This window comes from Megalobrama amblycephala, unplaced genomic scaffold (genome assembly GCF_018812025.1).
Source record: "Megalobrama amblycephala isolate DHTTF-2021 unplaced genomic scaffold, ASM1881202v1 scaffold479, whole genome shotgun sequence".
NCBI classification, from domain to species: domain Eukaryota; kingdom Metazoa; phylum Chordata; class Actinopteri; order Cypriniformes; family Xenocyprididae; genus Megalobrama; species Megalobrama amblycephala.
In genome coordinates this window covers 1-26,487 of record NW_025953401.1, presented here as the reverse complement: position 1 = coordinate 26,487, position 26,487 = coordinate 1, and the positions used below count along the sequence as shown (strand labels likewise).

The window sequence follows — 26,487 nt, the reverse complement described above, 5'->3', positions numbered from 1 at the left end:
CCTCACTGTGTATGAATTAGACAGTAAATATGTCAAGTGTTACATGTGGCATGAGGGGGAAGGCGGCCGTGGATCTTCAGAGATTAGCACATGTGTTTACAAGTACCTTAAAGAACTTAGTCCACATGTAAAACATGCAGTTCTTTATTCAGATACTTGTGGTGGACAGAACAGGAATGCTGCCTTTAGCACGATGTGCCTGCGTGCTGTCAGCTCACTGCCCCTCTCCACTATTGACCATAAATACATGGAGTCTGGTCACAGCCAGATGGAGTGTGATAGTGTGCATGCTGCAGTGGAAACTGCAAGAAGAAAAGTTTCTATTTACTCCCCTGATGGCTACTACACACTTGTGAGAATGGCAAGAAGGAACGACCCATACAGTGTACATGAACTTGAACACAAGGACTTTCTGGACTTCAAGTCCCTCTCCAACCACATACTCAAAAACAGAACAAAAGATGAGAAGGGACAATCAGTTCATTGGCAGAAGATTAAATGGTTCCGCTACATGAAAGATGAACCAAACACAATCTTCTTCAAGTATGATTTCACCGCCCCAAACTTCCGAAAACTGACGGTGGCACGACAGGCAACAAGAGGCACCAGAGGCACCAGAACCACACACCCCAGCTCATTGTATGAAAGTCCTCCAGGGATCAGTGCCTTAAAGAAAAAAGACCTACTCACCCTGTGCACCAATGGGAGTATTCCCCACTGTTATGCAGAGTTCTATAACACTCTGACAGTGGGCAGTGAGTGAACTTTTTAGTTCAACTAAAGTGAACTAAAAAGTGAAATGTGTAATAAACAAGAGAAATTAAACTGTTTGAAATTAAATGTTAAACTCTTTGACATGAATGTGAACTCATAAATGAGAACTGAAATTAAACGGTTAGAAATGAAATGTAAAACAGTTTGAAATGATGAAATTAAATGACTATGTATACAGTATTTTAAATAAAATGAAAAGTTATGAAGTTAGAGTGTTTTTAACCAATGTTTTTACCAATCATTTCTGCATTGATCAGCAGATACGCCCTATTTTTCTTTAGAAGAATTGGAAATGTTTGGTGCCAAAAAGGCGTATTTGATGTTCTTGCCATATTTTCAAGATTTTGCAAGGTTTTATAATATGTTAATTGTGTTAATATGCCATAATATGTTCACTTAAGAACTTACTCGTATAAGTATGTATGTGGTTGCAATGTTGTGGTTGAAGGTTAATAAATACAGTTGATTGAAGTGTGGTCAAAATTTTGTTTTGGCTCTCCTGTAAAGTTTGTCAAATGCCACTTACGCCCCTCTGGTTCCAAGCCCTCGAATGGACCACGTCGCTACAACGTTCTCCGTGGGATTAACCAGCGACGTCTTTTGAGGACGTTCCCGTGACGTTTCTGGAACGTTAGCCAAGATTCTTAAAAAAAAAAAAAAAAATGGAACTTTACCATGACGTCCTCACAACGTTGTCATTCAGTAAACCTCTTTTGTTCACAAATATATGAATAATCACAATTTATTAAGTAAAATGTTAGGTAGTTTTGCTGGCAAAAATATGAATATGTAGTAGGCTATTAGGTATATCTCACATATAAATAAAACTGTCGATTCATTTAAAAAGTTTGAATCAATTAAATTTACTCATAATATCCAAATGCCATATTAACAAACATAATGTTGGCTTAATGCAACATCTGGAAAGTTATCAGGAGACCAATGGACCACGTTGCTACAACATTCTCCGTGGGATTAACCAGCGACGTCTTTTGAGGACGTGCCCGCGACGTTTCTGGAACGTTAGCCAAGATTCTAAAAAATGGAACATTACCACGACGTCCTCACAACGTTGTCATAAAGTAATGTCACGCTGACCAAATGACGACTAACTGACGACGTCGTCACAACGTACTGTGTTTGCTGGGATTTTAATAGAAGAGACCTGAAACGCCTCCGCTCACTTCTGTTCCACCGAAGCAAGAGAGAGAGAAAAGCACGCACTAATGGCGTGCGAATTACAGAAAAAAATGCACTATGCTGCATTCTCACTCGTGATTGGTCAATTCTTCAATATATGAAATGCTCTCCCTAGTGGAAAATCCAGCTAAAACCAGCTCAAGCTGGTAGCTGGTCCAAGCTGGTCATTAGCTGGTACAAGCTGGTCATTAGCTGGTCCAAGCTGGTCGAGACCTGGTTGAGCTGGTGGACCAGCTGCACCTAGTGTTGCATACCAGTCACTGTACTTAGATGACATTTGTACGGCCCTTTTAAAATGGATATAGTATGCATATGCTATATTGACTATTAAAAACATCCCATGATTTTTGCATGACTTTTTCCAAACTTGGAAATCACAATTCTGAAATCACCTCATATTCCCAGGTTTTTCATGAAGCTGTTAAGACTAGCTTATTTATATAAAAATCCAAGTGCCCCATTCAAGCCATTTCTAAGATACATTTGATTTGAAATTAAAGATCCGATTGTCGAAATAATTTCTGGTGCAGTTTACTCTCAGCCAATAAGATCCATGTTACATTTTCATAAATAGGTATACAGCCTACATATAGGTAATCAGATAAAAAGTCAGTCAGACAGAAGACTAAAACATCAACAGCTAAATGGCAAATAAGTAACTGTTTTCATCCTTGTTGCTGCTTTAAAGTTCGTTAATTGAAGTCTGACGCATGCGGTGATGTGCGTATTTGCAACACAGTAAAATGAAGGTGTTTTCTTAATTTGCTGGTGTTTTTTTTCTATATGCATGTTTTCTTCAGTTGCAGTGCGTTGAGGTTTGTGCTAATTATGGTACATTTGCACTAATTAAATACAAAAATAAAGTTAGGCAAATGGATATTAAATAATGAAGCAGAAATTTAAAAATGATTATAATTCATACACAAGATAAAAATACAGAACACAGAATACAGCACAATATTCCATTTTAAATATTAATGTAAATGTAAGCTAAACAAATATTTCTAAAATATAATTTTTTAAAAGATATTTATATAATATACACACTTATATACACATGCAATTTATAATACAAAATAATTTTTTTTAAGATATTTATAAAAAATATATAATTTATATTTTGGAAAAAAAATACAGTGTACAAATACAAATAGGTACATATTCACATTTTAAATGGTTTAAATATCATATAGGTAAAATAATACATACAAAATAATAAAACATACTATAATTATTCAAAATAATTGTTTTTGCACCTAGCTACATGTAATAAAGTGGAATATCATAACACGTGACACAATATCATATGTAACCTAACTTTTCAATTTTCAATTGTGTTTGGAAAGATGCAAATGTATTTTTCATTCGTGAAGGTAATGTGCAAGCATTTTTTTATATTTCGTTGGTGGAACTGCCCTTAACTGACCAAAATTACAAGCGCATAGTAAAATATGAGAAAGAAAAACCCTTGATCTTCCATTCTCCAAAAGGGGTGCATCAACTGGACAGATTTCTTTTATCAGCACAAGGCATCTCTCTGACTGTTCAATTCTCAAAGTTACGATCTTACTGACAATGCCAAATGTTCCATCCTTCAAAACAACAACAGTGTCATTTGACCTGACCGGTTTTTGGTAATCAGTGGAGTGAATGACCTCAGAGTTCACCATCAGTCGGCAGTAGATGTTAAACTCTGTACCTCTAGGCATGTTTTGAACAATTTGCCTCACAGCAACTTCCTCCTCAAAACTGAGTGACAACATTTCAGCTGAGCCAAGAAAACAGTCTTCACCAAGTGAGTCAATATGCTTTAGTCTGTTTGTTTCAGTGTCCTCTCACTGATTGTGTCTGTGCTTGCTAACAATGGAAGAGTTCTACTCATAATGAACTTGTTAACAATTTGAAGTGGTGCTCCCCTGGCATTTTTAACAAGTCTTACAAGCTTTCCATTGCCATTTTCAAAATTAAATGCTGAATGCGCCCAAAGAGGTCCCCAATTTTTCACACTCGCTGACAAATGCTGTAGTAAATGGACATTAAATGTCATACACTTTCCTCCATACAGCATCTGAAAGCGAAAAACAAACTCAAGGAGTAGTTGGTCTGCTGTGTTTACATCATCTTTTGAAATGCTGTCACTCAAAAGTAGGTAAACAGCTTGCACTAATAGCGCAAAATGGCAAAGATATTTTGAAGGGAGAATATCTTTCAGGCAGGGCAGCGCATAAAAAGAAGCCAATCTCTCCACTCAGCAGCCTTCCAGTGCTTTCTTTCACTGAGATCCCTGGGAAGTCTGCGAATATACTGAGGGGGTTTTATTTTAGACAAGCGTGCACTGACAACACGTTGATTGTCTGGAGAGCCAACGTAGAAATCTCTACCAAATTCCTCCAGCCACAACTTTAACAATTGTTTAGTCACGCCAAGTAAAACACAATGCATATAATCTGGCACAAATCCATAAACCACATCAAAATACGGTAAATTGACCAATGGTGATAGGCCCTTAACCCCTCTGATAGGTTGCCCACCGCTAACTGCCTCCTCCATGTCATGGATCATTTCTGATGCATTTCTGTCAGCATGTTCCTCTTCACTAACAGGGTGACAGCTCCACAGATATATTCTCCTGGATGGTAACAAAACCCACAACCATAGTAGCCATTAAACTGGGTGAGGTTTTGCATAATGGGTCTAGCAACAGAATCCACACAACAGCATAACCCACCCTACCAGTTTACTTTTTATCCATGAATTTGTGATTTTGTTCCACCACATTACTCCATCAACAATCAGTTTTTTCGCTTGCTCTACAAATTTGTGAAGAAATATATCCATCCTTGGTTCCCCTTTCCCATGCCACAAACCAGCAAGTATCATGTTTTTTCTACGTTCAGCAGGTGGAATTTCATTTATAGCCAGCTGTATTGGCCAGATTGATGTACCTGAGGCTTTGTACAATGGACTTCCGTTTGAATTAAACACATATGAAAGGTTATCCTTATTGTGCAGAATTCCCCCTGGGTGCGAGAACTCTTTGTACATATCACCATCATAAATGTCCCCAAGTACATTCTCTGATGTTTCTCTTGTAAATCTAAAATTTAGTGAATTTCTTAAGTTGTTGTTTTCAAGGAGTGACTTAACCTGCAAATCCACTGGTAAAGTTACAAAGTAACTCTGGCTTTTCAGATCTTGGGTACTGTTTGTCTTGTTACAATATGAACACACATAGTTTTTCCTCTGATTATATTTTTTATGACTTGCAAGATATGACTGACAGAATGTACAAAGGAAATGAAGTTCTGTTCTCTGGCTTAAGTGTGTGAACATCTTACTAAGCATGTGCTTACTGACTGTAGGCCTACACGAGTCACTAGAGACCGTTCCTCCACTTATAACAGCGGCAACACAGCATTTCAAAAACAACGTCAGATCGCTTATTATTTAACTCAAATGAACGTCAGCTGGATGTTTAATTTGAATTCGACCCAAAACAAGCACATTCTTTTCATGAGTGTTGTCGTGCTCTCGCTGAAATCTGATGATCAGACAGTAACGTTACCTAACAGTAGCCTACACTGTGTTATTTCGTCAGTCAGTCATGAAAGTCAGGTGGTTAAAAGCTTCTGGCAACTTTAAATCCAGGAAAGAAGGTACAGGGCAAGGACAGTTTTGAGTTCTGATTCTGAATCTGAGCGAGCGCGAGAGTGAAGGAAATCCTGACTGAGAGTTAAGAGATTTGTGCTCGCTCAACACTGGATGAGCTCTCGACTTTTGCCATTAAAATAACGTCACAGAAACGGCCTTAAATAAACTATATATATATATATATATATATATATATATATATATATATATATTAAAGGATCATTTTTGATAGCTGCAGTCGATTTTTTTTCTTGTTAAAATCCATGGAGAATATCTCGTAATTTTCCGTGGGTGCTCGACCATTTCACAGGATCGGCGCCTATGCATCAGGCCCCAGAGGTGTAAACAGTTATCTGTCTCCCTCGTCTACTAATGATCCGATTAACCAGAATACATCTTAATACCAGGTGTAAACAGGGCCTTAGATTTAATAAAAACACTCGTTTTCCACATTTCTAACAATCTTTCTTTCCTTGCTGGAAAAAACCTTGCCGAAGTAGCTCCATAGGAACCTAAAGTAGAAACGCAGGATAAGTGAAACCATGATGACCCAACATCAATAAAGACATCCAGTGCTAATAAGAGTTTGATGATCCTAACGCAACATGGAGTTAGCATTTGGAAGAAAAGCGCCAAGAGCAGGTCCAGAGCTGAACAGGTACAAACTGCCATAAAACAAGGAAACTCCAAATCCTGACTTACATCCCAACAAACATGCTGGAGCCATCATATATCATAAATATAAAGGGATGAACAAGGAACTAAACAAGACACTACTGAGACTGCTGAGAAACAAAATACAGGAGGAATGTGAGAAGAGAAAGTGTGGATGTACACAATAAGAAAATGAAAAGCCTGAAAAATAGATAGGTAAAGAAAGCAAGTGAGAATGGACTAATCACTTGTGATGAACAATCCAGGATGGAGTCTTGTGGAAGATGAGCATCTGATATGGGCCACATTTAAAGGTCATGTTTACGTCCAGTTTTTTGGACATACGTTGAATGCCTATGGCTGTCCTGCCAGAAGCTTGTTATTTTACTTTAGAATGTTTTAAATAAGGATATTTGTCTTAAATGCTTCAGATGGCCTGGAGTCATATGGATTCATTTTTTTATGGATGGTTTCATTTTTTTGTCTTCAGAATTTGGGCAGCTATTCACAACCATTATAAACCTTGGAGGACTAAGGATATTTTTAAATATATCTCAGATTGTGTTTGTCTGAAAGAGGGGGGGAGGGGGGGGCAAGAATACATTGAATTGCAACAGTTAATCAGTTATTAATATTTCTTTGGTCCTCTCTCGTTTTGGCATGTGCTCATAATTTCTTTGAATGAGAGCCTGGCCTAAAATTATGTCACACAAATAAACGCAAATAAACTACGCAATATGCTCACAAAATCTTTATTCAAATATTATTAAAAATGTCTTAGGGTGAATATTAGAGCTGTGAATCTTGGGGTAGACAGCGAATCGATTCAATTCACAATTCATAGGTGTTCAATTTGTTTCATGAACGATTTTTGCAAATTCAGAACAATTCTGTGGCAAGGGGGGCGTGGTTTAGCGAACCCTGCAGCGGGGGAGAGCGTCAGGAGATGTGCGGTGAGTGAGTGGGTTAACCGCAAATAACAAACACCTGTCTCTTGTTGCAGTAATTGGCGTGGAGTGAGTATAAAACGGCAGGAGAAACAGGAGCGAGTGAGAGAGAGAAGGACTGCTGGCTGCCACACTCATGGACTTTGGTTGTTATTTTTGTTAGAGTGAATTTATGTTGATTTTTGACTGTTTTTGTGCCTGTCTGCACACCTCTTGTTTTGAGTTTCCAATAAAAGCAGCCAGTAGTCAAAGCCAACCCTGCCGTCTTCCCTCCTTTACAAAAAACATTGTTACAAATTCTATTCAAGAAGATTTACATTATAATTCGATGTGATTCAATTCATTAGATTCGATTCTGCATTTTTATATGCATTCATAGGGTTATTGAAATGCTTCCCCCAATGTGTCTTAGTCAGGGTGCAAATTACAAAGTCTTCAGGAGGTCAGAGAGTGGGGGCAAAATATATATTATGTATATATATATAGTCCATTGTTAAAGGTTCATGAAACCCCCATTTTCCCCTGGTCGTTCACACCTCAAAGCTCAAAATCTCTGTGAAAATGGGTGTGTAAAGCTCTGGAAAAGTGGGAGTGTAGAGGGGGGAAGAGGGGAGATGCAACCAATGGAGCACAGACATACAACAAACCCATTATACAGAATAATGAATATTAAAATATGAGCACTGAGAAAATGACAACAAACTCCCAAGCACAAGGGCAAAAGAATATTTAAAAGGGCTAATAATAGGCTACTTTGATTATGTTTACGAGCACTGCAGTCTCTTGATAAACGACACTTAGTTTAACACAGAAAAAATAAAGACAATTCATTTTGTCCATTTTTATTTGAATTTTCTATCTAAACCAGTCTTTTGTCTATTAGAATAATCATGTCATCTTGATAGGCTACACCACTGTATCCAGTTTGCACATATAATTTATTTGAAGAAGACTTGATGAAATATGTGTGCATACACTTTGCTGGTTCATGTTTGGTGCAGGAGAATATGTGAAATATGTCTATAAAACTTTAAACACAGATACTTTATTCTGTATGAGCTAGGATTCACATGATAGTGTTGTTAAACACAAAGCGGAGCTCTGCGCTGAAACCGATCAAATGCACGCTCCGCCTGTATATCATAACAACAATTGTAATTTTGATGTGTTCGTATTCAAACTCCAGTTCTGACCGCATCACAGGCAAAGTATAAACAACACTCATGTAGCGATGTACAGTTATTAATCAATTTATGGATGAAATATGAATATCATAATTCAGAAAGCTTTATGACGTTCATATATCGACCCAACGGGGAATTAAACATATATGGTGAATTAACTACAACGAATTATAATCAATCACATATATGATTAGTTCTGGTTTAATAATTATGTGGAAAACTATCAGTTCGTCCACCGAAACGGAAAATTATCCACAGATTATCACGACAGAAATGTTATTCTCGGGCCGGGAGACTAACTTTCTATCATAGACTCCAAATATAGAGCAAGGATATTAGAATCAGAACGTTAAAGTGACTCGGTTGTTGCTAAAATGAGCAAGTGAACAAAAAGCATGGATATAATGAGTTTAATATACGAAACGGGTAATACACAGGTTATACGGCTAAATGGACACAAGTAAATACAAATACATACAAAGTAGAAGGAAAGGCAGAAACGAAAGAGATGATCAAAGCAGGTCAAATTGCAACCGTTCACCTGTAAGAGCCAGCAAGGAAACTCAGTATTTAAAATCGTAAAAACGTTATACTTGCATAGGTTAGTCAGGGTGCTTGGAGTTTCGGAGCGCTCGGTTTGATAGTTGCTTCTTCGTCCGGAGGTTGTTTCGGCGAAGTTTCAAACGAAGGTTTAACTGTTGTAATATGACCGGAAAATAAAGAAGAGAGTCCGTCTTGACGGCAGGAACTCGTGCAGAAAACTTGTGCCACCAAAAGACGCGTGTCATGGTGTTTTAAAGACAACAGACCAGAACGCCTTCTTGATAACGTCCTCCAATGCTAGCGTTGCAATTTGGCGGGTTTCCACATTCCTTTGTCCTGTCTCCCGAATAAATTTATGGTATGTTGAATCAATGCATTTTCTTCATAGTGTTATTAAACATTGAACGATGCATTTGACAGACATGTAACGTACATCAGTGAATAGCTCGGATTCACAGCTTTACGGAGAAATCAAACTCGACAGGTGTCCCTCGTCATATAAAGAAGATACCCTTTACACTCTATTACTACAGTTTCACATGAAAACTAACCTACTACAGTCAATTCTACAATTCTACACTAGTAACACATACATGCAGCGAGCACTACAATGGCAGATACATTCATATTTGTAGGTATAATGTTTGTGCATACAGTCTCTATGTAGGGGAGCCGTGTGTGTGTGTGTGTCTGTGGGTGTGTGCGTGTATTTTCCTTTTATGACCGTTTGGAATTTGGACCTGGTCCCTAGAAACCCGATCCGTGGTGTTGCACCCCCTTTGAAGTCGCGGAGGAGAGGTTAGGGGACTTATCGAAACAGTCATAAAAAGAGTCTCGTGATCCATTAGTGTCTGCCGGGCCGGAATCGATGTAAGATTTACAAACCAAAGTTCCGTGAATTGAGGCTTAAACACAGTTTATGGTGGGACCTGCTCATCCTTGAGACTGTGCAGACCCTACACTCATGTTCTGCTGTGCTGAGGGAAACATACATACGGCTCATGTGTCCGAACGCAGAGGTGAATGAACAGCACTTTAGTGACATTTGAATTTTCCGCTGTAATGCGATCTCATGCAAACAAATTGTGCTGGTAGATTACAGCAAAACAATCCACATGCACTCAAGCTTTTGCTCTGGTTGCATCGTAGGAAAACATATTTTTGTATTGTAGCACTGAGGAAACAAACACCAATGATATGTCTCTGAATGACAAGAGACCGAGGCAAGAGAAGTGATGCTTCTTCATGCTGAATATTGAATACCACTGAATACCGATGACGTCAGATTTTGTGACGTTGCTCCGACTTTGCTTTTCAAACCGGAAGACAGAAATCGCTCTAAAAAACGGCAAAATAATTAATTTCAACTTTTAAATAAAATTACTGAGTACCTTTAGTGTTTTCAATGATGTGCAGCCTATATATATATCTGTTCACAGCTCAAAAAATGTGTTCTGGGGTTTCAAGACCCTTTAATGTTAGTTCTTAATGATACCACATTACTTTATTTTAATAGCATAAAAATTGGCATTTGTTGAAAATTACATAAGCCAAAATTTGAAAAGCCTTTTAAAGTATTGTTAGTTCATGTTAACTATAGTCTGCAGGATAGTGTTAATGTCTACACAATCTTATTAAAGTCTTCCAGGTACCTAATGCTTACATGGAGGGACTACCCCAGAATATCATGCACTTTGCCAACTTTTTCTTATTTTCCCTGGCATTTCTGGACTAGTGTCGAGGACTAGTGCATCTTCAAGCCTAAATTCAGCATGAGTAAAATAAAGTACAGTTAAAATCAGATACTCCGAGACTTTTACTCAAGTTGTCTTAAGCCTCGGGTATACTTCACTTTCCGCGCCCGGACGCGTCACGCGCGCAGTCCCGTCCGCGCGTCTTTCAAAGTATACTACACCACGGATGCGCGCGGATGACCGCGTTTGTCACATGCGCACTACATCCTTTTTTCTATGCTCTACCAGACATCGGAGAGCAGCACTGAGTCGTGTCATCAACGTGACATTCACTGGGCATGATCGGAGAAGAAAAGAAGTGCATCCTTTCCCATATTTTACTTATCCCCCTCCATGAATTTGTCACCCTAAAGACATCTTTGTACTCTTTCAAACATGAATTGTACAAATGTGGTTACTTTCTAATCTCTTCGCACAAACGCTGGTCAAGTTCGCTGTCCATTGTCGTGTTTTTCTCTTTTTTTTAAACCAGTCTTTTCACACTCTTTTTTGACAGCTGAACACTGTGCTCAATACTGTGCGTATTGCCACCTAGTGGACTCCTCTATACTGCTTGCGCATGCGCTGTTGCACGCGGACTGTCCGCGCGGTCTCGAAATTTGGCCTGCACGCGGCCAGGGTGTGCGGCCGGCCGCGAGCCCTCCTCATGATAAAAAAATTACGTCATGCGGACGGTGCACGAACGCGGATGGCCGAAGTATACCTGGGGCTTTAGAATTGGTCACTTTTAACTTGTAACAGAGTCATTTTCATTGTAAAGTATGTGTACTTTTATTCAAGAATTGTTTTCAGGCAGTTTCCACAGTGACTTCTAAAACAGCTCTCTTTCGAGTGAAACTCTTTCTCTTCAGTGTGAATATTCATGTATTCCCTAAGGCTTCATTCCTATGTGACGCCATTCCTGCACAGAGTGCAGGTGTAAAGGCAAGAACACACCAAGCCGACACCGACGAACTAGTGGCGCTGAAAGCAGACTGCGGGTTGGGCTCACGTTGGCAGCGTCTGTGTCCAGAGTTGCCCTGACACACCAAACCGATGCTTGACAGCTGATGGACAAGCAGCACGCCCCTTCTGCGCCTGGGTAAGATGAAATGCCTTTCCAAGCCAGCAGGTGGCAGTATCTGAACAGCCAATAAGAATGATCAGATGGACCGAGGAGCTCCGATACTGATTCAACATGTCGAATCGGGCAGAAAAAAAAAAAGTCAATGAGGACCAACTTCAGCCGATGCTGCGGAACACACTGAGAAAACTTAGGCCCGTCCACATGGAGACACGTTTTTGTAAATACACACACATTTTGTATTGGATAGGCGTTTTGTCCACACAGATCTGGCGATTTTGGAAGGTAAAACCGCTATTTTTGAAACCGGCCCCCAGAGTGGATAAATCTGAAAACGGCGTCTTTGCGTTTTTGTGTGTACAGCCTATCCGTAAATTTAGAGAATTTATGGTGTCATCACCCCATTTGTCAACCCTAGTCAGACACTGCTAACAGCACAAAAATTGAGCGTCAGCGTTAGTTTAGGAAGGCCTCGTAGTCAAGCTCCGCTATCAGCTGATTCACAAATTCCAGCCACACCCATATCAGCTGATCCGGTTTCTATGGACTCCATTGGCAACTCTAAAATAAGGCGCATTACTTAAACGCAGCTTCCGTCTCTCTGCTTGCTTGGCTGCTTCCACTGCACGCTGCTTGTAACCCTCCTCCTTAAACTTGTGTTGAACTTAATCAGTGTCATTCTGTTGTCACTGATGCAGGCTCTGTTCTCAATAGGGGGATTTTCTGTTGCTCTCCCAGTTAAAAAATGGGAGGTTGTCCCCAGAAGCTGCTGCTGTTCCCGGTCTTGGCTTTTCATGGAGCTCATGAAAAGGACTGGGAATTTAGAACTGAGCCATACCGCAAAATTCTAACTTTAGCAAAATATGCCAATAAAAAATTTACTAAATTTTGTCTCTTGTAATTTTTGAATTAAGTGGTCCTGACTGAACAACAACATCAATACCAGACTCTATATGCTTGTGTTCATGCTGCAGAGGCTACTGAGCCAAAATAAAGCATTATTTCTAATCTTTACTATAGTTTTTATACAGTGCGCAAGGTTTATGCACATGCTCCAAGTCTTATTCGCTGCTTTAAGTGTATCTCTGTGACAGAATTACAGAGCCACATATTGGTCTGGCATGTATACTACATTGTTTTGATTCTTTTCAGAGGTTTCGTGTGGACGCAGATATTTCTTGAAACAAGGAAGAAAAAAAAAAAGATTGGATAGGGTAAGCTCCGGCTTCATGTGGACGTAGCCTTAGTCGGCCGAACAAAAACTACCCGACAACTTACTGTCGGCTTAGTGTGTTCCTGCCTTATGGCTTTTCTCCAGTGTGAATTCTCATGTGGACTGTAAGGCTTCTTTTATGACTGAAACTCTTTCCACATTGTTGGCAGGTGAAAGGCTTTTCTCCAGTATGAATTCTCATGTGGACTTTAAGGCTTTCTTCACGTGTGAAACTCTTTCCACATTGTTGGCAGGTGTAAGGTTTCTCTCCAGTGTGAATTCTCAAGTGGACTATAAGGCTTATTTTATGACTGAAACTCTGTCCACATTGTTGGCAGGTGAAAGGTTTCTCTCCAGTGTGAATTCTCATATGGCCTATAAGGCTTATTTTTTGACTGAAACTCTTTCCACATTGTTGGCAGGTGTAAGGCTTTTCTCCAGTGTGAATTCTCATATGGTCTATAAGGCTTTTTTTATGACTGAAATTCTGTCCACATTGGTAGCAGGCGAAAGGTTTCTCTCCAGTGTGAATTCTCATGTGGTCTTTAAGGTGGTTTTCACGTGTGAAACGCTTTCCACACTGTTGGCAGGTGAAGGGCTTCTCTCCAGTGTGAATTCTCATGTGGTATTTAAAGGTTTCTTTATGTCTGAAACTCTGTCCACATTGTTGGCAGGTGAAAGGTTTCTCTCCAGTGTGAACTCTCATGTGGTTTTCAAGTTTTCCTTTTCTATTAAAACTCTTTCCACACTGTTGGCAGGTGTGAGGCTTTTCTCCAGTGTGAATTGTCATGTGGGCTGTAAGGCTTCCCTTTTGACGGAAACTCTGTCCACATTGTTGGCAGGTATAAGGCTTTTCTCCAGTGTGAATTCTCATATGGTCTTTAAGGTTTCCCTTTTGACTGAAACTCTTTCCACATTGTCGGCAGGTATACGGCTTTTCTCCAGTGTGAATTCTCATATGGTCTTTAAGGTTTCCCTTTTGACTGAAACTCTTTCCACATTGTCGGCAGGTATACGGCTTTTCTCCAGTGTGAATTCTTATGTGGTCTTTAAGGTTTTCTTCACTTGTGAAACTCTTTCCACACTGTTGGCAATAAGGCTTCTCTCTGGTGTGAATTATCATGTGGACTTTAAGGTTTCTTTTATGTCTGAAACTCTTTCTACAGTGTTGGCAGGTGAAAGGCTTCTCTCCAGAACTCTTAGTTCCAGTCTTTTGAGCTCTTTTTTGTGAGGAACCCTGTGTTGCTCTTTCCCCAGTCATGAAATGATGTTTATAATAATGTTCTTCCTCTTCTTGCCTTTCATTAAGTTCATGACTCGCCTCTTTCAGTGCCATTAGGTCTAGGGCAAAAATAGACATAAAACAATTTAGACATTTAAAAGCTTCAAAACCAACAACATGTTTGTATCCTATGGAACAGGGAAGGGCAGCTTTGGTACTGGAGGACCACTCTTTTGCAGAGTTAAGTTTCATCCCTAATCAAATACACCTGCCAGTAATTTTCAAGCATTCCTGAAGACTTTAGGCTGATTTTTACTTTTGCGTCAAGATGACGAATTCTGTGAAGGATGCAGTATATGGAGTGTCCTTAGCCAGAATTAAATGAGACGTCTTTTGTAGGACACACAGGCAGGAAAGAAAACAGGAAGTATATCGTTGCTATGCCAACATGTTCACGGCAGCCTTGTTGCGCTCTCAGACAATGAATGAAAATTAATAATAAATTTGTATGTAATTTGACAAGAAAATGTATTTGTTTTATTTTGGGTTATGCTTGAGCTGGCTAATGTACAACAGATATCTGTTACAGAGACAAAGGAGGAGGATATTAGGCAGAACAAAGTTTAAAACAAAAACAAGCTTGAAACTACTTATATTTAAATGGGTGATGAACTGAGAAATCAAATTTTCCTTTTGACACATAAGAGGTCATCATACTAAAAGAATATTCTGTAAGTTTTAGAGTTGAAAACTTCCTTATTAGTCCAATAAAAGCTTTAATTGACACCAGACCCAGAAAAAGACAGGATTTACAAAGTGGGGATCTATGAGGTCAAAGGGCAGCAAGCACCGCCTCTGCAGAAGATCAACGCCTACTTCATCCCTGCCTGTTTAGCCCCGCCCACCGAATCACGCATGACATGCAATAGAATAGGTAGCCTAAGTATTTAACTGTGTTAAATCTAATGCTTGATCTGATATTAATGATTCATGTACAGTCAGATGATCTTTGTCTATGTGTCAGTAAATCAAACCAGTGACTAAACTTCACCTTGCGTTGTTTCTCTTAGTAGGATGAAAATAATCAGTTATTTAACGGTGACTGAATTATATAAAGAAAGCTCAAAGAAAGTCCCCTTTGCAATCGTTGGAGCAGCACGCTGAAGCTGTCAATCAAACAGCGTGAGTTTATCAGTGACTGACGTGCAAAACTCCCGTTTTATTAAGTGAATCTCTTATATCGCGTTTGCAGTTAGTGAAGATGAAAGCATTTGTTAGTGTAGAGAAATTTAGTTGCAATGATGAGATCACAGCTTTCATTCGCTCAACATGTCTGTGATTGACTACAATGTTCATCTCTGCAACCTCTGGAGGATGCAGCCTTCGAAATGAGACACAGCTATTGTTTAGCCTTGTATCCGGCCTTGTCTCCGTGTTTTTGACCCTGGACTGTTTCCGTGTTTATGATTGTTTGCTGCCTGCCTAGACCTTTGCCTGTGATTGGATTATTTTTCTCGTTTCTGTTTGCTGGTGTTTGACCCTCTGCCTATATGACTACGCTCATCCTATTAATAAAGTCTGCATGTGGATCTCCAACTCTGTTGTCGCGTCCCATACATTACACATACAAGGAACAAAAGAAAACACAACGGGAAAAACACTAATAAAGCAGACAGCGGCAGTTATCGTACAAAACGTAATGTACATAATACACTCGAGTCAGCATATGATTATCGTGTTTATATTGTTTCACATGTACATGTTGAGAAAAAACTATAATATCCACATGCTCGGGTGAGAAAACAAGCTGCACTGACAGACGTTGCAGAGACACAAAGATAACAATAATACATAACGCTGTGCTAAGCTAAGTTTCTAACAGCAGCACTTTGTATTTTCTGTTCGTTAATATATCTCCCTCGATGAAACTTAAAGGAAGCATATGTCTCAAAATCATTTTGCTATTAGATAAGTTATCTTATCGGCTCACTCAGGTTACAGCTGCGCTTACCTGTTGTGAATGCAGTGATGAACAGCTTTCTTTCCTCATTTGATGGGTGTTTAGATTTCATGTGTTTTCTCATTATGGTGGTGATATTATAACTCAGTTTCAGTAATTCATTTGATCAAAAGTAATTCGATTGTGTAAGATCATTTTCATCTAAGTAATTCCAAACTTCGCGAGGCAGGCAACAACATTTTGCGACGATCAAATAAAATAAACCTATTAAACATGCTCCACAGCACCACCCGGTGCATTTAGTTATAACTGCAAGTCATGAAAACTCTCGGAGTGTTTGGTATGGTAATGGATATGACAATGTAGATATATTTGGTCTTGGTGGAATATTTCTGCTACGCTGCTGCTGCTTTATTGCTGCTGCTGCTGTTGATTACTGCTGCTGCAGAGCAAGTATGGGACTTGCTACTGCCAATACATACATGACCCGCTGCTGTGAGCAAGTAAGACATGCTGCTGCTGTACAATATAGCGTACATGAATAACCCCCCAACAGAGCAGGTTACATGATATTGGACAATACAAGCATTATTATAACAATATTATTATTATTATGTCAGAGATCCCCCATCAATGCAGAAGGCAAGATGATGATTCACCCTCACCCCCCAGCAGATCTACCGCCAAAACAAATGTACTGCTGCTGCTTCGAAGAGCCATAGGAACCGTGTGTATGCTATCTATGTGTGCCTGGTTCATTTTTGCCACAACAAATATTCTGGGCTGTAAGGCTTGGCTCTAGTGGCCTATTAGACTATATGTGCCTGGGCTATCACGTCGAATGGCTTAGCTCTAGTGGCCTATGTAAATGTGTGTCTGAGCCAAAAGGCTCAAACATACCAATTAGAACACACATTATGTGTGGCTTTAACAAATGGTAAAACATTGCAGGCTAATAGAGATAAGAAACCCTCCACGACCACCTGAGCAAATAATAGTATAATGATGTAGCATCATTTGATAATGTCATTGTAACCCTATATACTCCTAAAAGTAATCTCATTCAGATGAACGGAAAATTAATGAGCATGACTTCAACATGCATCAGCTGACCCAGCCCGAAACATGTAGGTACATAAAACATCAGCCCTGAAGAGTTGTTGAAGTTGAGCAATACTATGACACATTTATATTTACACATCATAATATCAATGAGATTAACAGAACTCACTATCTTGTCTGAGTTGCATGCTAATGCATTTCTATTACATCTTTGTCCCATATGCAATGGTTATGGCAGTGGATGCAATTTGACAGTGAATCCCATAACATAATTTCTCAGCGTGCAACTGACTGTCGGTCCTCACAGATAAACACAAATCAAACGTACGGCCGCATTTACTTATCTCAGTAGCGAACTCAAAGTTTCGCTACGTCAATGGCTGATGACCACACTGCAGCTACCGCTCAGATCAACAAAGCTTGTCCATAATTCGGCCACACTGCCTGCCGTTGCGACACACCGCATATAGAAAACACCTAAAGTTATCCAGAGCGCAACAGGAATTATACTATACAGATTATAACACAAAATTACACATTAAGCATCAACTGAGGCACTCTTGCTTCATTTGAAGAACACATGGAACTGCCTTTGCACACTCTAAGGTAAGCAGAAATGATAAATATCATTCTACGTGAAATCCATTAATTAAATGACTTACCGACCTTGCAAAATCGCTGTTCGTCCTGTAGTATGAAAAGTAAATGCACAATAAAATCCGAATACAGCTGCTCACGTACTTAGTATGTAAATAAGATGAAAACATTGTTTGGATTTTAATCACGATATATTCAGATTGCATGATCACTCATTAGCCGTCACAAACTCATCTCACTCAATAGCAAACAGGTTACTTTAGCCCTGCACGCGGCACGCACGCAACGTCTGCTGCGTTCTATATTGTTGGTACATGCTCCATGGCTATCTGAATTTGTTATCCATACTGCTGCTGCTGTACAAAATACTTGCTGTAGCTTCGTTAGAATGTGATACAAGCGAAACGCGTTTCCATTTAAAGTTCAGCAAGCTTGTCTCTGTATCATTATAAAACATGCATATGCGCTAGCTGCTAAAATGCTTAGTAATTCTCTCTAAGCATTAAACACTGTTGATATGACATGAATTGATAAAGCAGACTACACAAATGCACAGTGATAGTATAAGAACCCATGTACTTATCTTAGATGATTTCTGAAGCACGTTGCATTACTAAGCAACACTAACTCATGTATTTAAAGATTAAGCACGCATGCTCATTGGCTACTAATACAGCAGGAACCATCATTATAGATAATGATGTGATAATTAGCAGGTTGTGTTAAAGGACCTATTAGTCTGCGCCATCTAGAGTTTCATGCCAGAACTTTGTATTTTTAGTTCTTAGGATTTATCATGGATTCACTGCATTACGGCCAGCAAATCAACATAGTAAAATTCATATAGTCTTTATTTTTTCGAATATAAATTACAGATCGGATATTCAAATATTGGACTATTTGTGCACACCCCTAGCATAGACTACTGCGCAGCGTCTCGGGTGAAGGTGCGACACAGAAATAAAAATCAGCCTTTACTGTTACATTTTGGGGTTGGGTTAATTTTTTACAGGTGTCTTTGATCAGGGATGGACTCTGCATAATAGTGTCCCTTCAGGACCAGAGTTGCCCATCTATAGATCTTATACACCAGTGGTTTTCAAACCTGGTCCAAAGGGACCCACCACTGCACATTTTGTATGTATCCTTTATTTTTCACATCTGGTGAAGATCATCAGCTTGTTAGAGGAGAGCTGACATTGATGGAGGAATTTACAAACTACAATTTCTGTTCATCACCGGACCTGATATAAACCTAAATATACTCAAATTATTTAAATTAATTGAAAAGTGTTTACTATTCAATAATTAATAGAAGATATTTGTTGTTGTAATGATGTCAGACATAGCACACACAATAGTAGTAGCCATTCTGTACTCCGGCACGGTTAGCGATCCGGGCCAGGGCCCGGTACAGAGCCATCACACTAGTGACATTAGACGGAAAGAATGAGTGCTTATGAGATGTGTTTTCTCAGCACAAAACTGGTTATACTGTAACTATGGTTAACTTCACAGACTTCAGTGAATGAATACCAGTACAAACATGTGCATCAAACAGATGGAGCACAGTTGAATAGAAATAAAACACTAGATGTCCTGTTACTGGAGATCTACATACATGCAGAGTTCAGATCCAACCCTGATCAAACACACCTAAAGAAGTAAAATAAGATCTCCAGGAACAGGATTGGGCATACCTGCTCTAGGTTCATCAGCTCATTATTAGAGACTCATGATCGGAAATTAATTTCTAAAATAAATCTACAAAGTGTCCTGTTGAGGTACTCCAGGGCTGCGCTCAAGTTCAGATTTTTATGCCCTTCCCTTGCTAACTTAAGGACTCAGAAGTACATCATTGTTTACACTGAACCAACACTGGCAGAATCTGTCTAGCTACTTTAAATGTACCTCTCTAGGCTCTTGATTGCTTGGAATATGCAATGGAGCTGATTTGCACATAGTAAGTTAGTTATTGGCAGATCTGAGGGACCTATAGGAGCTGAGTTCAGAGATATAGGATGGTACTTGTCCATTAAGAGCTTTAAAAACAATCAGCAACATCTTTAAATTGAATTCTGAAAAAGACAGGAAGCCAGTGAAGTGATAAAATTCAAGTGATATGATCTTGTTTTTTGCACTAGTTAACGGTCTATCTGCTGCATTCTGGACCATCTGCAAACGTGCCAATGAAGATTGAGGAAGGCCAAGGTACAGCGAATTACAACAGTCCAGCCGTGATGTGACAAATGCATTAATAACTTTCTCCAAATCTTGAAAGAAAAAGTGTTGATTTAAGTCTGGAAATGATTCTCAGTTGATAGAAGCTGTTTTTAACAACTGAGCTAATTAGTTTTTCAAGACAAAGCTCAGAATCAAAGACAACGTCTACATTTTTTGCATGTGACGTAATATATGGAGTAAGACTGTCTAAGTAATTTGCTATCGAATTTCTGTTTTTGGAGGGTCCAAAAATAATCACCTCAGTTTTCTCATTGTTAGCTGGAGGAAATTATTTGCCATCCAGCATTTAATATCCTCAAGACAGTCCATGAGAGGCTGCAGAGAATCTCTAGTTTTCACTGGAAGGTACAACTGAGAATCACCAGCATAGAAATGAAAAGAAATTTTGTATTTTTTGATTATGTTGCCAAGTGGAAGCATGTACAAATTATTAAATTAAAGTAATGGCCCCAGTGTTCCAATGTTTTCTTATGTTCCAGACAATACTGTATCTAAAACAGGAAGTAATGTTTTTCAATATTAGTGCTCATTTGAATCTGATCAAAATATGTCTGCTGACAATTGTAATATTTGCAAAATTCCCTAAGGGTTAAAACAACTATTTTTGACACTGGACTAGTGGATGACGTAATGGGTGAAATAACCTTTTATTTTAACAAAAACATCAGTTTGAGTGGGTTGGGAACTTCCCTGTATGCTTATAGTATAATATGGACTGAGTTGTTGATAATTGAGCTTTTTCTCTCCTTTGCTCTCCTGGGCTTCTGCTTCTTCTCTCTTATCTGCAAATGTCTTAATTATTATTCTTCCTTTTTGTATATTCTGAACTTCATCTATTAGATACAATACTCAGATTTTAGAATGTTATTTTACCTTTTGGTTTTATTAAATATTTCCATTATTGATTGAAGTTTGCGTGTGAAGCTAAATTTAATTGTAATGAAAAAATAATTTTTCCATCAACGTTATTTATTTATTTATTTAATATGGACATAGCAATAACATTGGACAAACCAGATGCATTGTTTAAAGTGTTATAGCACATGTGCTAATTTTCAACACCAGTCCATAGGGACTTTTATAACAGAAAGAAAAAACAAAAAAAACACATTATTAAACAAAACCCAGCACAATTTACACATGGGAACAACTTTGGCCCGATTTAAGCCACTTTTTGAGCTCTCTGGTGAAGATGTTAATATTGTTCTGTAATTTAGCCCCTCTATAGACGAAGCTAGACTGTCCAAAAGATGTTCTAAACTTCGGGAGCACACAATCCCCACTAACTGAGGCTCTGGTGGAAGGTCTTATCATCAGCCTGGATCTCTTTTCCCAAGTTTTTGCATCAATTTCCAAAGGGGAAATTTGAACTGCGTTGCATGATGAAATTCATTCAGCATGTGCAAACCTTAATTAAACAATTTCATGATCAATTAAAAAGGAATTTATACCTGAATGATTACGCTGGAATGAATGGATTCTGTAATATCATCTGTAAGATTATACTTCTGTATATTCTCTATTTCTGTAGAGCTGGACATTTTAATAATGATCAAATGACTGAGTTCAGCTGTGAGAATAAAACCAACCTGTTTGTTCCTCAGTTTCTTCATGTTTCACACTGAATGTTTCTTCAGTCTTTATTTCTTCAAACTCCTCTTTATTAAACTCAATCTTCATGTCTTCAGACTCATCTTTAATAAAATCAATCTTCATGTCTTCAGTCTCATCTTTAATAAACTCCATCTTTAAGAAGAGAATAATTAAAAGTCTTCAATGACCTGTTGGACAAAAAAACACTCAAAACTAACGCTGCAAATGAATAAACTTCATTTATAGATATTTATGATATACATTTTAGTATTTAATGAATTATAGATTATATTTAAATGATTACACTGATGAAAACATGATTAGTTAGTTAGTTAGTGTTTGTTGTTCTCGTTCATGTTCACTGTTTGAGCAGCACGTGTCGTGATTCACTGAATCATTTCTCAAAGTGTTTGATTCAATTGACTCGGAGTTGAAAAGTTCAGTTTCTCCATCACTACTCTCCAGAGACTGAACTCGTGTTCATGATAAACTGATTTATGATTTATAGAGAGAAATGAGACGCAGGTTTACTGTTTCTCATCAGTGGATATGAGTTTTACTCACACAAATATCCTTCATTACAGTTAGATAAAGAATCACAATGTTACATTAAATAGTAAATAAACTCATTTCACATCGCTGGTAAAACTATTAAAAATACAAGACTGTTTCTATCGATTAAAACAGCTTAAATTCTTAAAACAAACCTTTCTTCAGCAGAATCACAAGAATCACAGCAGATGCAGGAGCGCGGCGCAGTCTTATGACGTCATGTCGTCACTCCAAAATAAAAGTCGTGCATAGAAATCGAGATATTTAAAACAAAATGCAACACTATTACACTAATAATCAGTAAAAATCATTCAGTAGTTATTAATAGAATAACAAAACACAAACCTTTACATTCAATCGTGTTTGGCCCATTTATTTATGATCACAGCGCATACACATACAAACTTTTAGTCCAAAAGTGCGCACATTTGTAGAAATACACATTTCAGATTTCATTACATAGAATATAAGCCGGGCCGTACGCAGGGTTTCATGATTACCCTGGTCAGAAAATGACGTTTGTTTGGGGGGTACAGGGGCATGCTCCCCTAGAAAATCTAGATTTCCCTGGTGTACATATGTGCATTTTTAAGATGTTTTAAAGGGGTGGTTCAGTGTTTTTTATAGGATTGATTGTGTTCTTAGGGCACAGTTTAAGTAAGTAAGTAAGTAAGTTTATTTATAAAGCACATTTATCACAGCAGAGCTGACCAAAGTGCTGAACAAAGTCAAAAGATAAACAAAAAATAAACAAAACAGATGATACAATAAAACAATAGAACATAGACAAAATCCAATTAAAATGCCTGGAAATAAAGATATGTTTTCAACTTTTTCATTTTAAAAGTTGTATTGGAAGGTGCAAGGCGAATGTCCAGTGGAAGTTGGTTCCAGAGACGGGGGGCAGCAATAGAAAAAGCCCTATCACCCTTCATTTTTAAGTGTGAACGAGGGACAACCAAGAGAGCTCTATCAGAAGATCTTAGAGATCTGGAGGATGAAGAAGGAATAAGATGAACTGAGAGATAAGATGGGACTTGACCATTAAGAGCTTTAAAAACAAACAACAACATTTTAAATTGAATTCTAAAATAGACAGGAAGCCAATGAAGAGAGGCTAAAATTGGTGTAATGTGATCTGTTTTCTTTGCCCCGGTCAACGGTCTTGCAGCTGCATTGTGTACCATCTGTAAGCGTGCAATGGATGACTGAGGAAGACCCAAATATAATGAATTACAATAGTCAAGGCGGGAGGTGATAAAAGCATGAATGACTTTCTCCAGGTCATTAAAAGTTAAAAATGATTTCAGATCATTTCAATGATCCGTAACTGATAAAAACTGTTCTTGACAACTGTATTAATTTGATTTTAATTTGATTAATTTAGCTAAGCAAAGTTCAGAGTCCAGAATGACCCCAAGATTCCTAACCTGGGAGGAGACTGAGGGGAAATGCTTGCCAAGCTCATTTATGAGACCATTTCTCAACTTAGGGGGGCCAAAGACGATTACTTCAGTTTTATTTTCATTTAGTCGAAGAAAGCTATTGGACAGCCATTTCTTGATGTCCTCAAGGCAGGCCAATAAGGGTTGAATGGTATCGCCAGCTTTCAATGGTATGTACAACTGGGTATCATCAGCATATAAATGAAATGAATCATTATGTCTCCTAATAATGTCCCTCAAAGGTCGCATATATAAATTACAAAGAAGTGGCCCCAAAATGGATCCTTGAGGCACTCCACAGGTAATAGGAGCAACAGATGAAGAAAACTTACCTAACTCAACAGAAAAAGACCTGTCTCTAAGATATGAGTTGAACCACTGCAAAGCAATACCTCCAATACCAAACAGATTTTCTAACCGGCAAAGGAGAATATCATGATCAACTGTATCAAAAGCAGTTGTAAGATCAAGAAGCAGCAGGACTGAATTTTTACCACTATCAACTGCAAGCAAAATGTCATTGAATACTTTAAGCAAAGTAGACTCAGTGCTATGATGAGCAGAGAAACCAGATTGGAGAGTTTCTGTTAATTTAGCTGTATTCAAAAAGGAAATCAATTGTGAATATACGACTTTTTCTAAATGTTTTGATAAAAATGAAAGCTTAGAGACAGGCTGATAATTATCAAGGCAAGTTTCCTCTAAACCCTGTTTCTTAAGCAAAGGTTGAACTACAGCATGCTTGAAACATTTCGGGACTACCCCAGCACTTAGAAACAAGTTAATCATTGACTGAATGGAAGTACCGATTTCAGAAAAAGAGGCCTTAATGAGCACCTGCCCCTTTGCCCCTTGGTGGCCAAAGTGCCCTTTTGTCAAAGCAAAATTTCCTCTAATTTTTTTTGTAATAACATGACCTTTTGTGAATGCCTGCCCATGCCCAATCTAAATATTAGTAAAATTTATGAATAATAATTTAGTCGTAAATAAAATTTACATGATGACCATTCACCTGTCGACGACAACCTCATCCGACCGGGGGGATTCCTCACGCCGCACGCGCATTTTTTAATTGCCAGGGGATATTTTCAACACCGCGGCAGCTGGTTCATTCTCAGCGAAGTGCTTTTGATGTTTACTTACTTATTATTATTTTACAAGAACGATGTGATGTGAGAACATGCAGATATGTTGTTTATATTGCTGTGTGTAGAAGTAATGTTAGCGTGCTGTTTGAGGGAGAAAAGTTTCACAGGCATCGAGGGGTCTGGTCTTTTTTATGTTATTTGACTAAACTATTATTATATTACAGTATTTATTTATTTTTTTAAAACGTAGGGTGCCTTAAAAATAATTATCACAACACTGGGAAGGCTTATTCAGATTTTCTCATTCTCTGAATTATCATTACAAAAATAAAAACAATTCAGAAATGAATTAAAATATAATTATATTTTAAATGTGACACTTTTTTTTTTTTCCTACAATAGCAACAGTGTTTACAACAGCAAGACCACTTTAGCCTGTAAACTCAATAATATCTCTTTGGAAATAAATGTAAAAATATCAATGTCAATATAAAATGATTAATACCTGACCTGACATCAAAGTGCAGTGTGAAGGAGATGTGACCCTAGTAGATTTCAGGAAAAGGTATGAAATGTCCTTTTGTGTTTGTGTGTGTGTTCTGCAGTGCAAAGATGCCTCGCAAAGAAAGGATAAAAAAAAAACAAAAAAAGAAGGAGCTGCTTGAGGCAGCAAAAGGCAGTGGATCCAAAAATGATCCGCTGGCCATGACTGCTCTTTTATCCTGTCTAGAGGAGGTTAAATCCTGGCTATCTCAAAATTTCTTTATCCTTAAATGAGGAGAAAACAGAAGTAATTGTTTTTGGCCCTTCAGAAAATACTAAAGCACTTAATTTTGACCTTGGATCCCTATCGGATTTTAGGTCTTCACAGGTACGTAATCTGGGTGTTGTTTTAGATGACTCACTAAAAGTTGATAAACAAATTTCCACCGTGATCGGGTCCAGTTTTCCTCAGCTTTGTATACTTGTAAAAATTAAACATTTCCTCACTGATAAGACTCTGGAGATGGCGGTGCATGCTTTTATTACGTCATGTCTAGATTCACACACAGCTCCATTGGAGGCTATGGAGGTCCCCTGTTGGATAGGTAGACATCATCAGAGTTGCAGGTCCTCTCTTGGCATGTTTTTTTTAAAAATAAAAAAAATGCTTATTTGAAGTTATATTATGAAAAAAGACCTTAAACGAAAATTTTGTATGTCATTTTTGTTTCTTCAAAATGGTCCCCTCTTGGCCAGAGCAGAGTGATAGTCCCCTGTTAGTAATATAGGCGTGTATGTGTGAGTTTTGTTTACATTCGACAGCTGGGAAGGTGAGGACCAATTGGACAGGTAATGAAGTGAAGGCTGTGGAGCGGCACATGATTCATTTCATAACCAGTGGCTCTGCAGAACCAGTGGCTTTGAAAGACAGAGACTGGGTTGCAATCAAATACTACATTCACAACAGAATCATATCAATGAAAAGGAAGATGAATAGATAGAACTAGAATGTATAAATACTCCTCATGTTTCCATAGTCTCTTGTCGAGTATTGTGATTGTTTACTGTAACCGCTGCTGGTGAGTTCTCTGACAAGTCTGTTCCAAGTCACGTCTGTTCATGGTTCCTGCTTCAGGTCGGTTCATGCTTCAGGTCAAGTCTGTTCTAGTCAAGTCATCGTTTATGTTGTATCTGTTCACGTTTGGAAATAAACTGCACATGGGTTCATCACTTCAACTTGCCTCCAGTGGACCTACGT

At 38.4% G+C, this 26,487-nt stretch overlaps 1 protein-coding gene across 2 annotated transcripts; it reads right to left on the bottom strand.

The window, feature by feature from the left end:
• Positions 1-8,804: 8,804 nt before the first annotated feature.
• On the bottom strand, positions 8,805-26,462 carry LOC125261750 (gastrula zinc finger protein XlCGF57.1-like). Of its 2 annotated transcripts, XM_048180314.1 has the most exons (3): positions 22,369-26,462; positions 21,658-21,849; positions 8,805-14,324 (listed from the first exon to the last, which is right to left on the bottom strand). In XM_048180314.1, the coding sequence occupies exons 2-3, from the start codon at positions 21,812-21,814 to the stop codon at positions 13,072-13,074; spliced, it is 1,410 nt and encodes a 469-aa protein (XP_048036271.1). In that variant the 5' UTR covers positions 21,815-21,849; positions 22,369-26,462; the 3' UTR covers positions 8,805-13,071. The 2 variants fall into 2 exon arrangements, with proteins under 2 accessions (XP_048036271.1, XP_048036272.1); XM_048180315.1 differs by lacking the exon at positions 22,369-26,462 and having other exon boundaries at positions 21,658-22,003.
• Between the last annotated feature and the right edge of the window lie 25 nt (positions 26,463-26,487).

What these genes read in the sequence shown, in the direction of transcription:
- LOC125261750 (XM_048180314.1), bottom strand. Translation starts at nt 21,814, where the DNA reads ATGGAGTTTATTAAAGATGAGACTGAAGACATGAAGATTGATTTTATT. An exon ending in AGAAACTGAGGAACAAACAG is followed by an intron (nt 14,325 to 21,657) that starts GTTGGTTTTATT and finishes TTTTTGCCCTAG; the next exon opens with ACCTAATGGCACTGAAAGAG.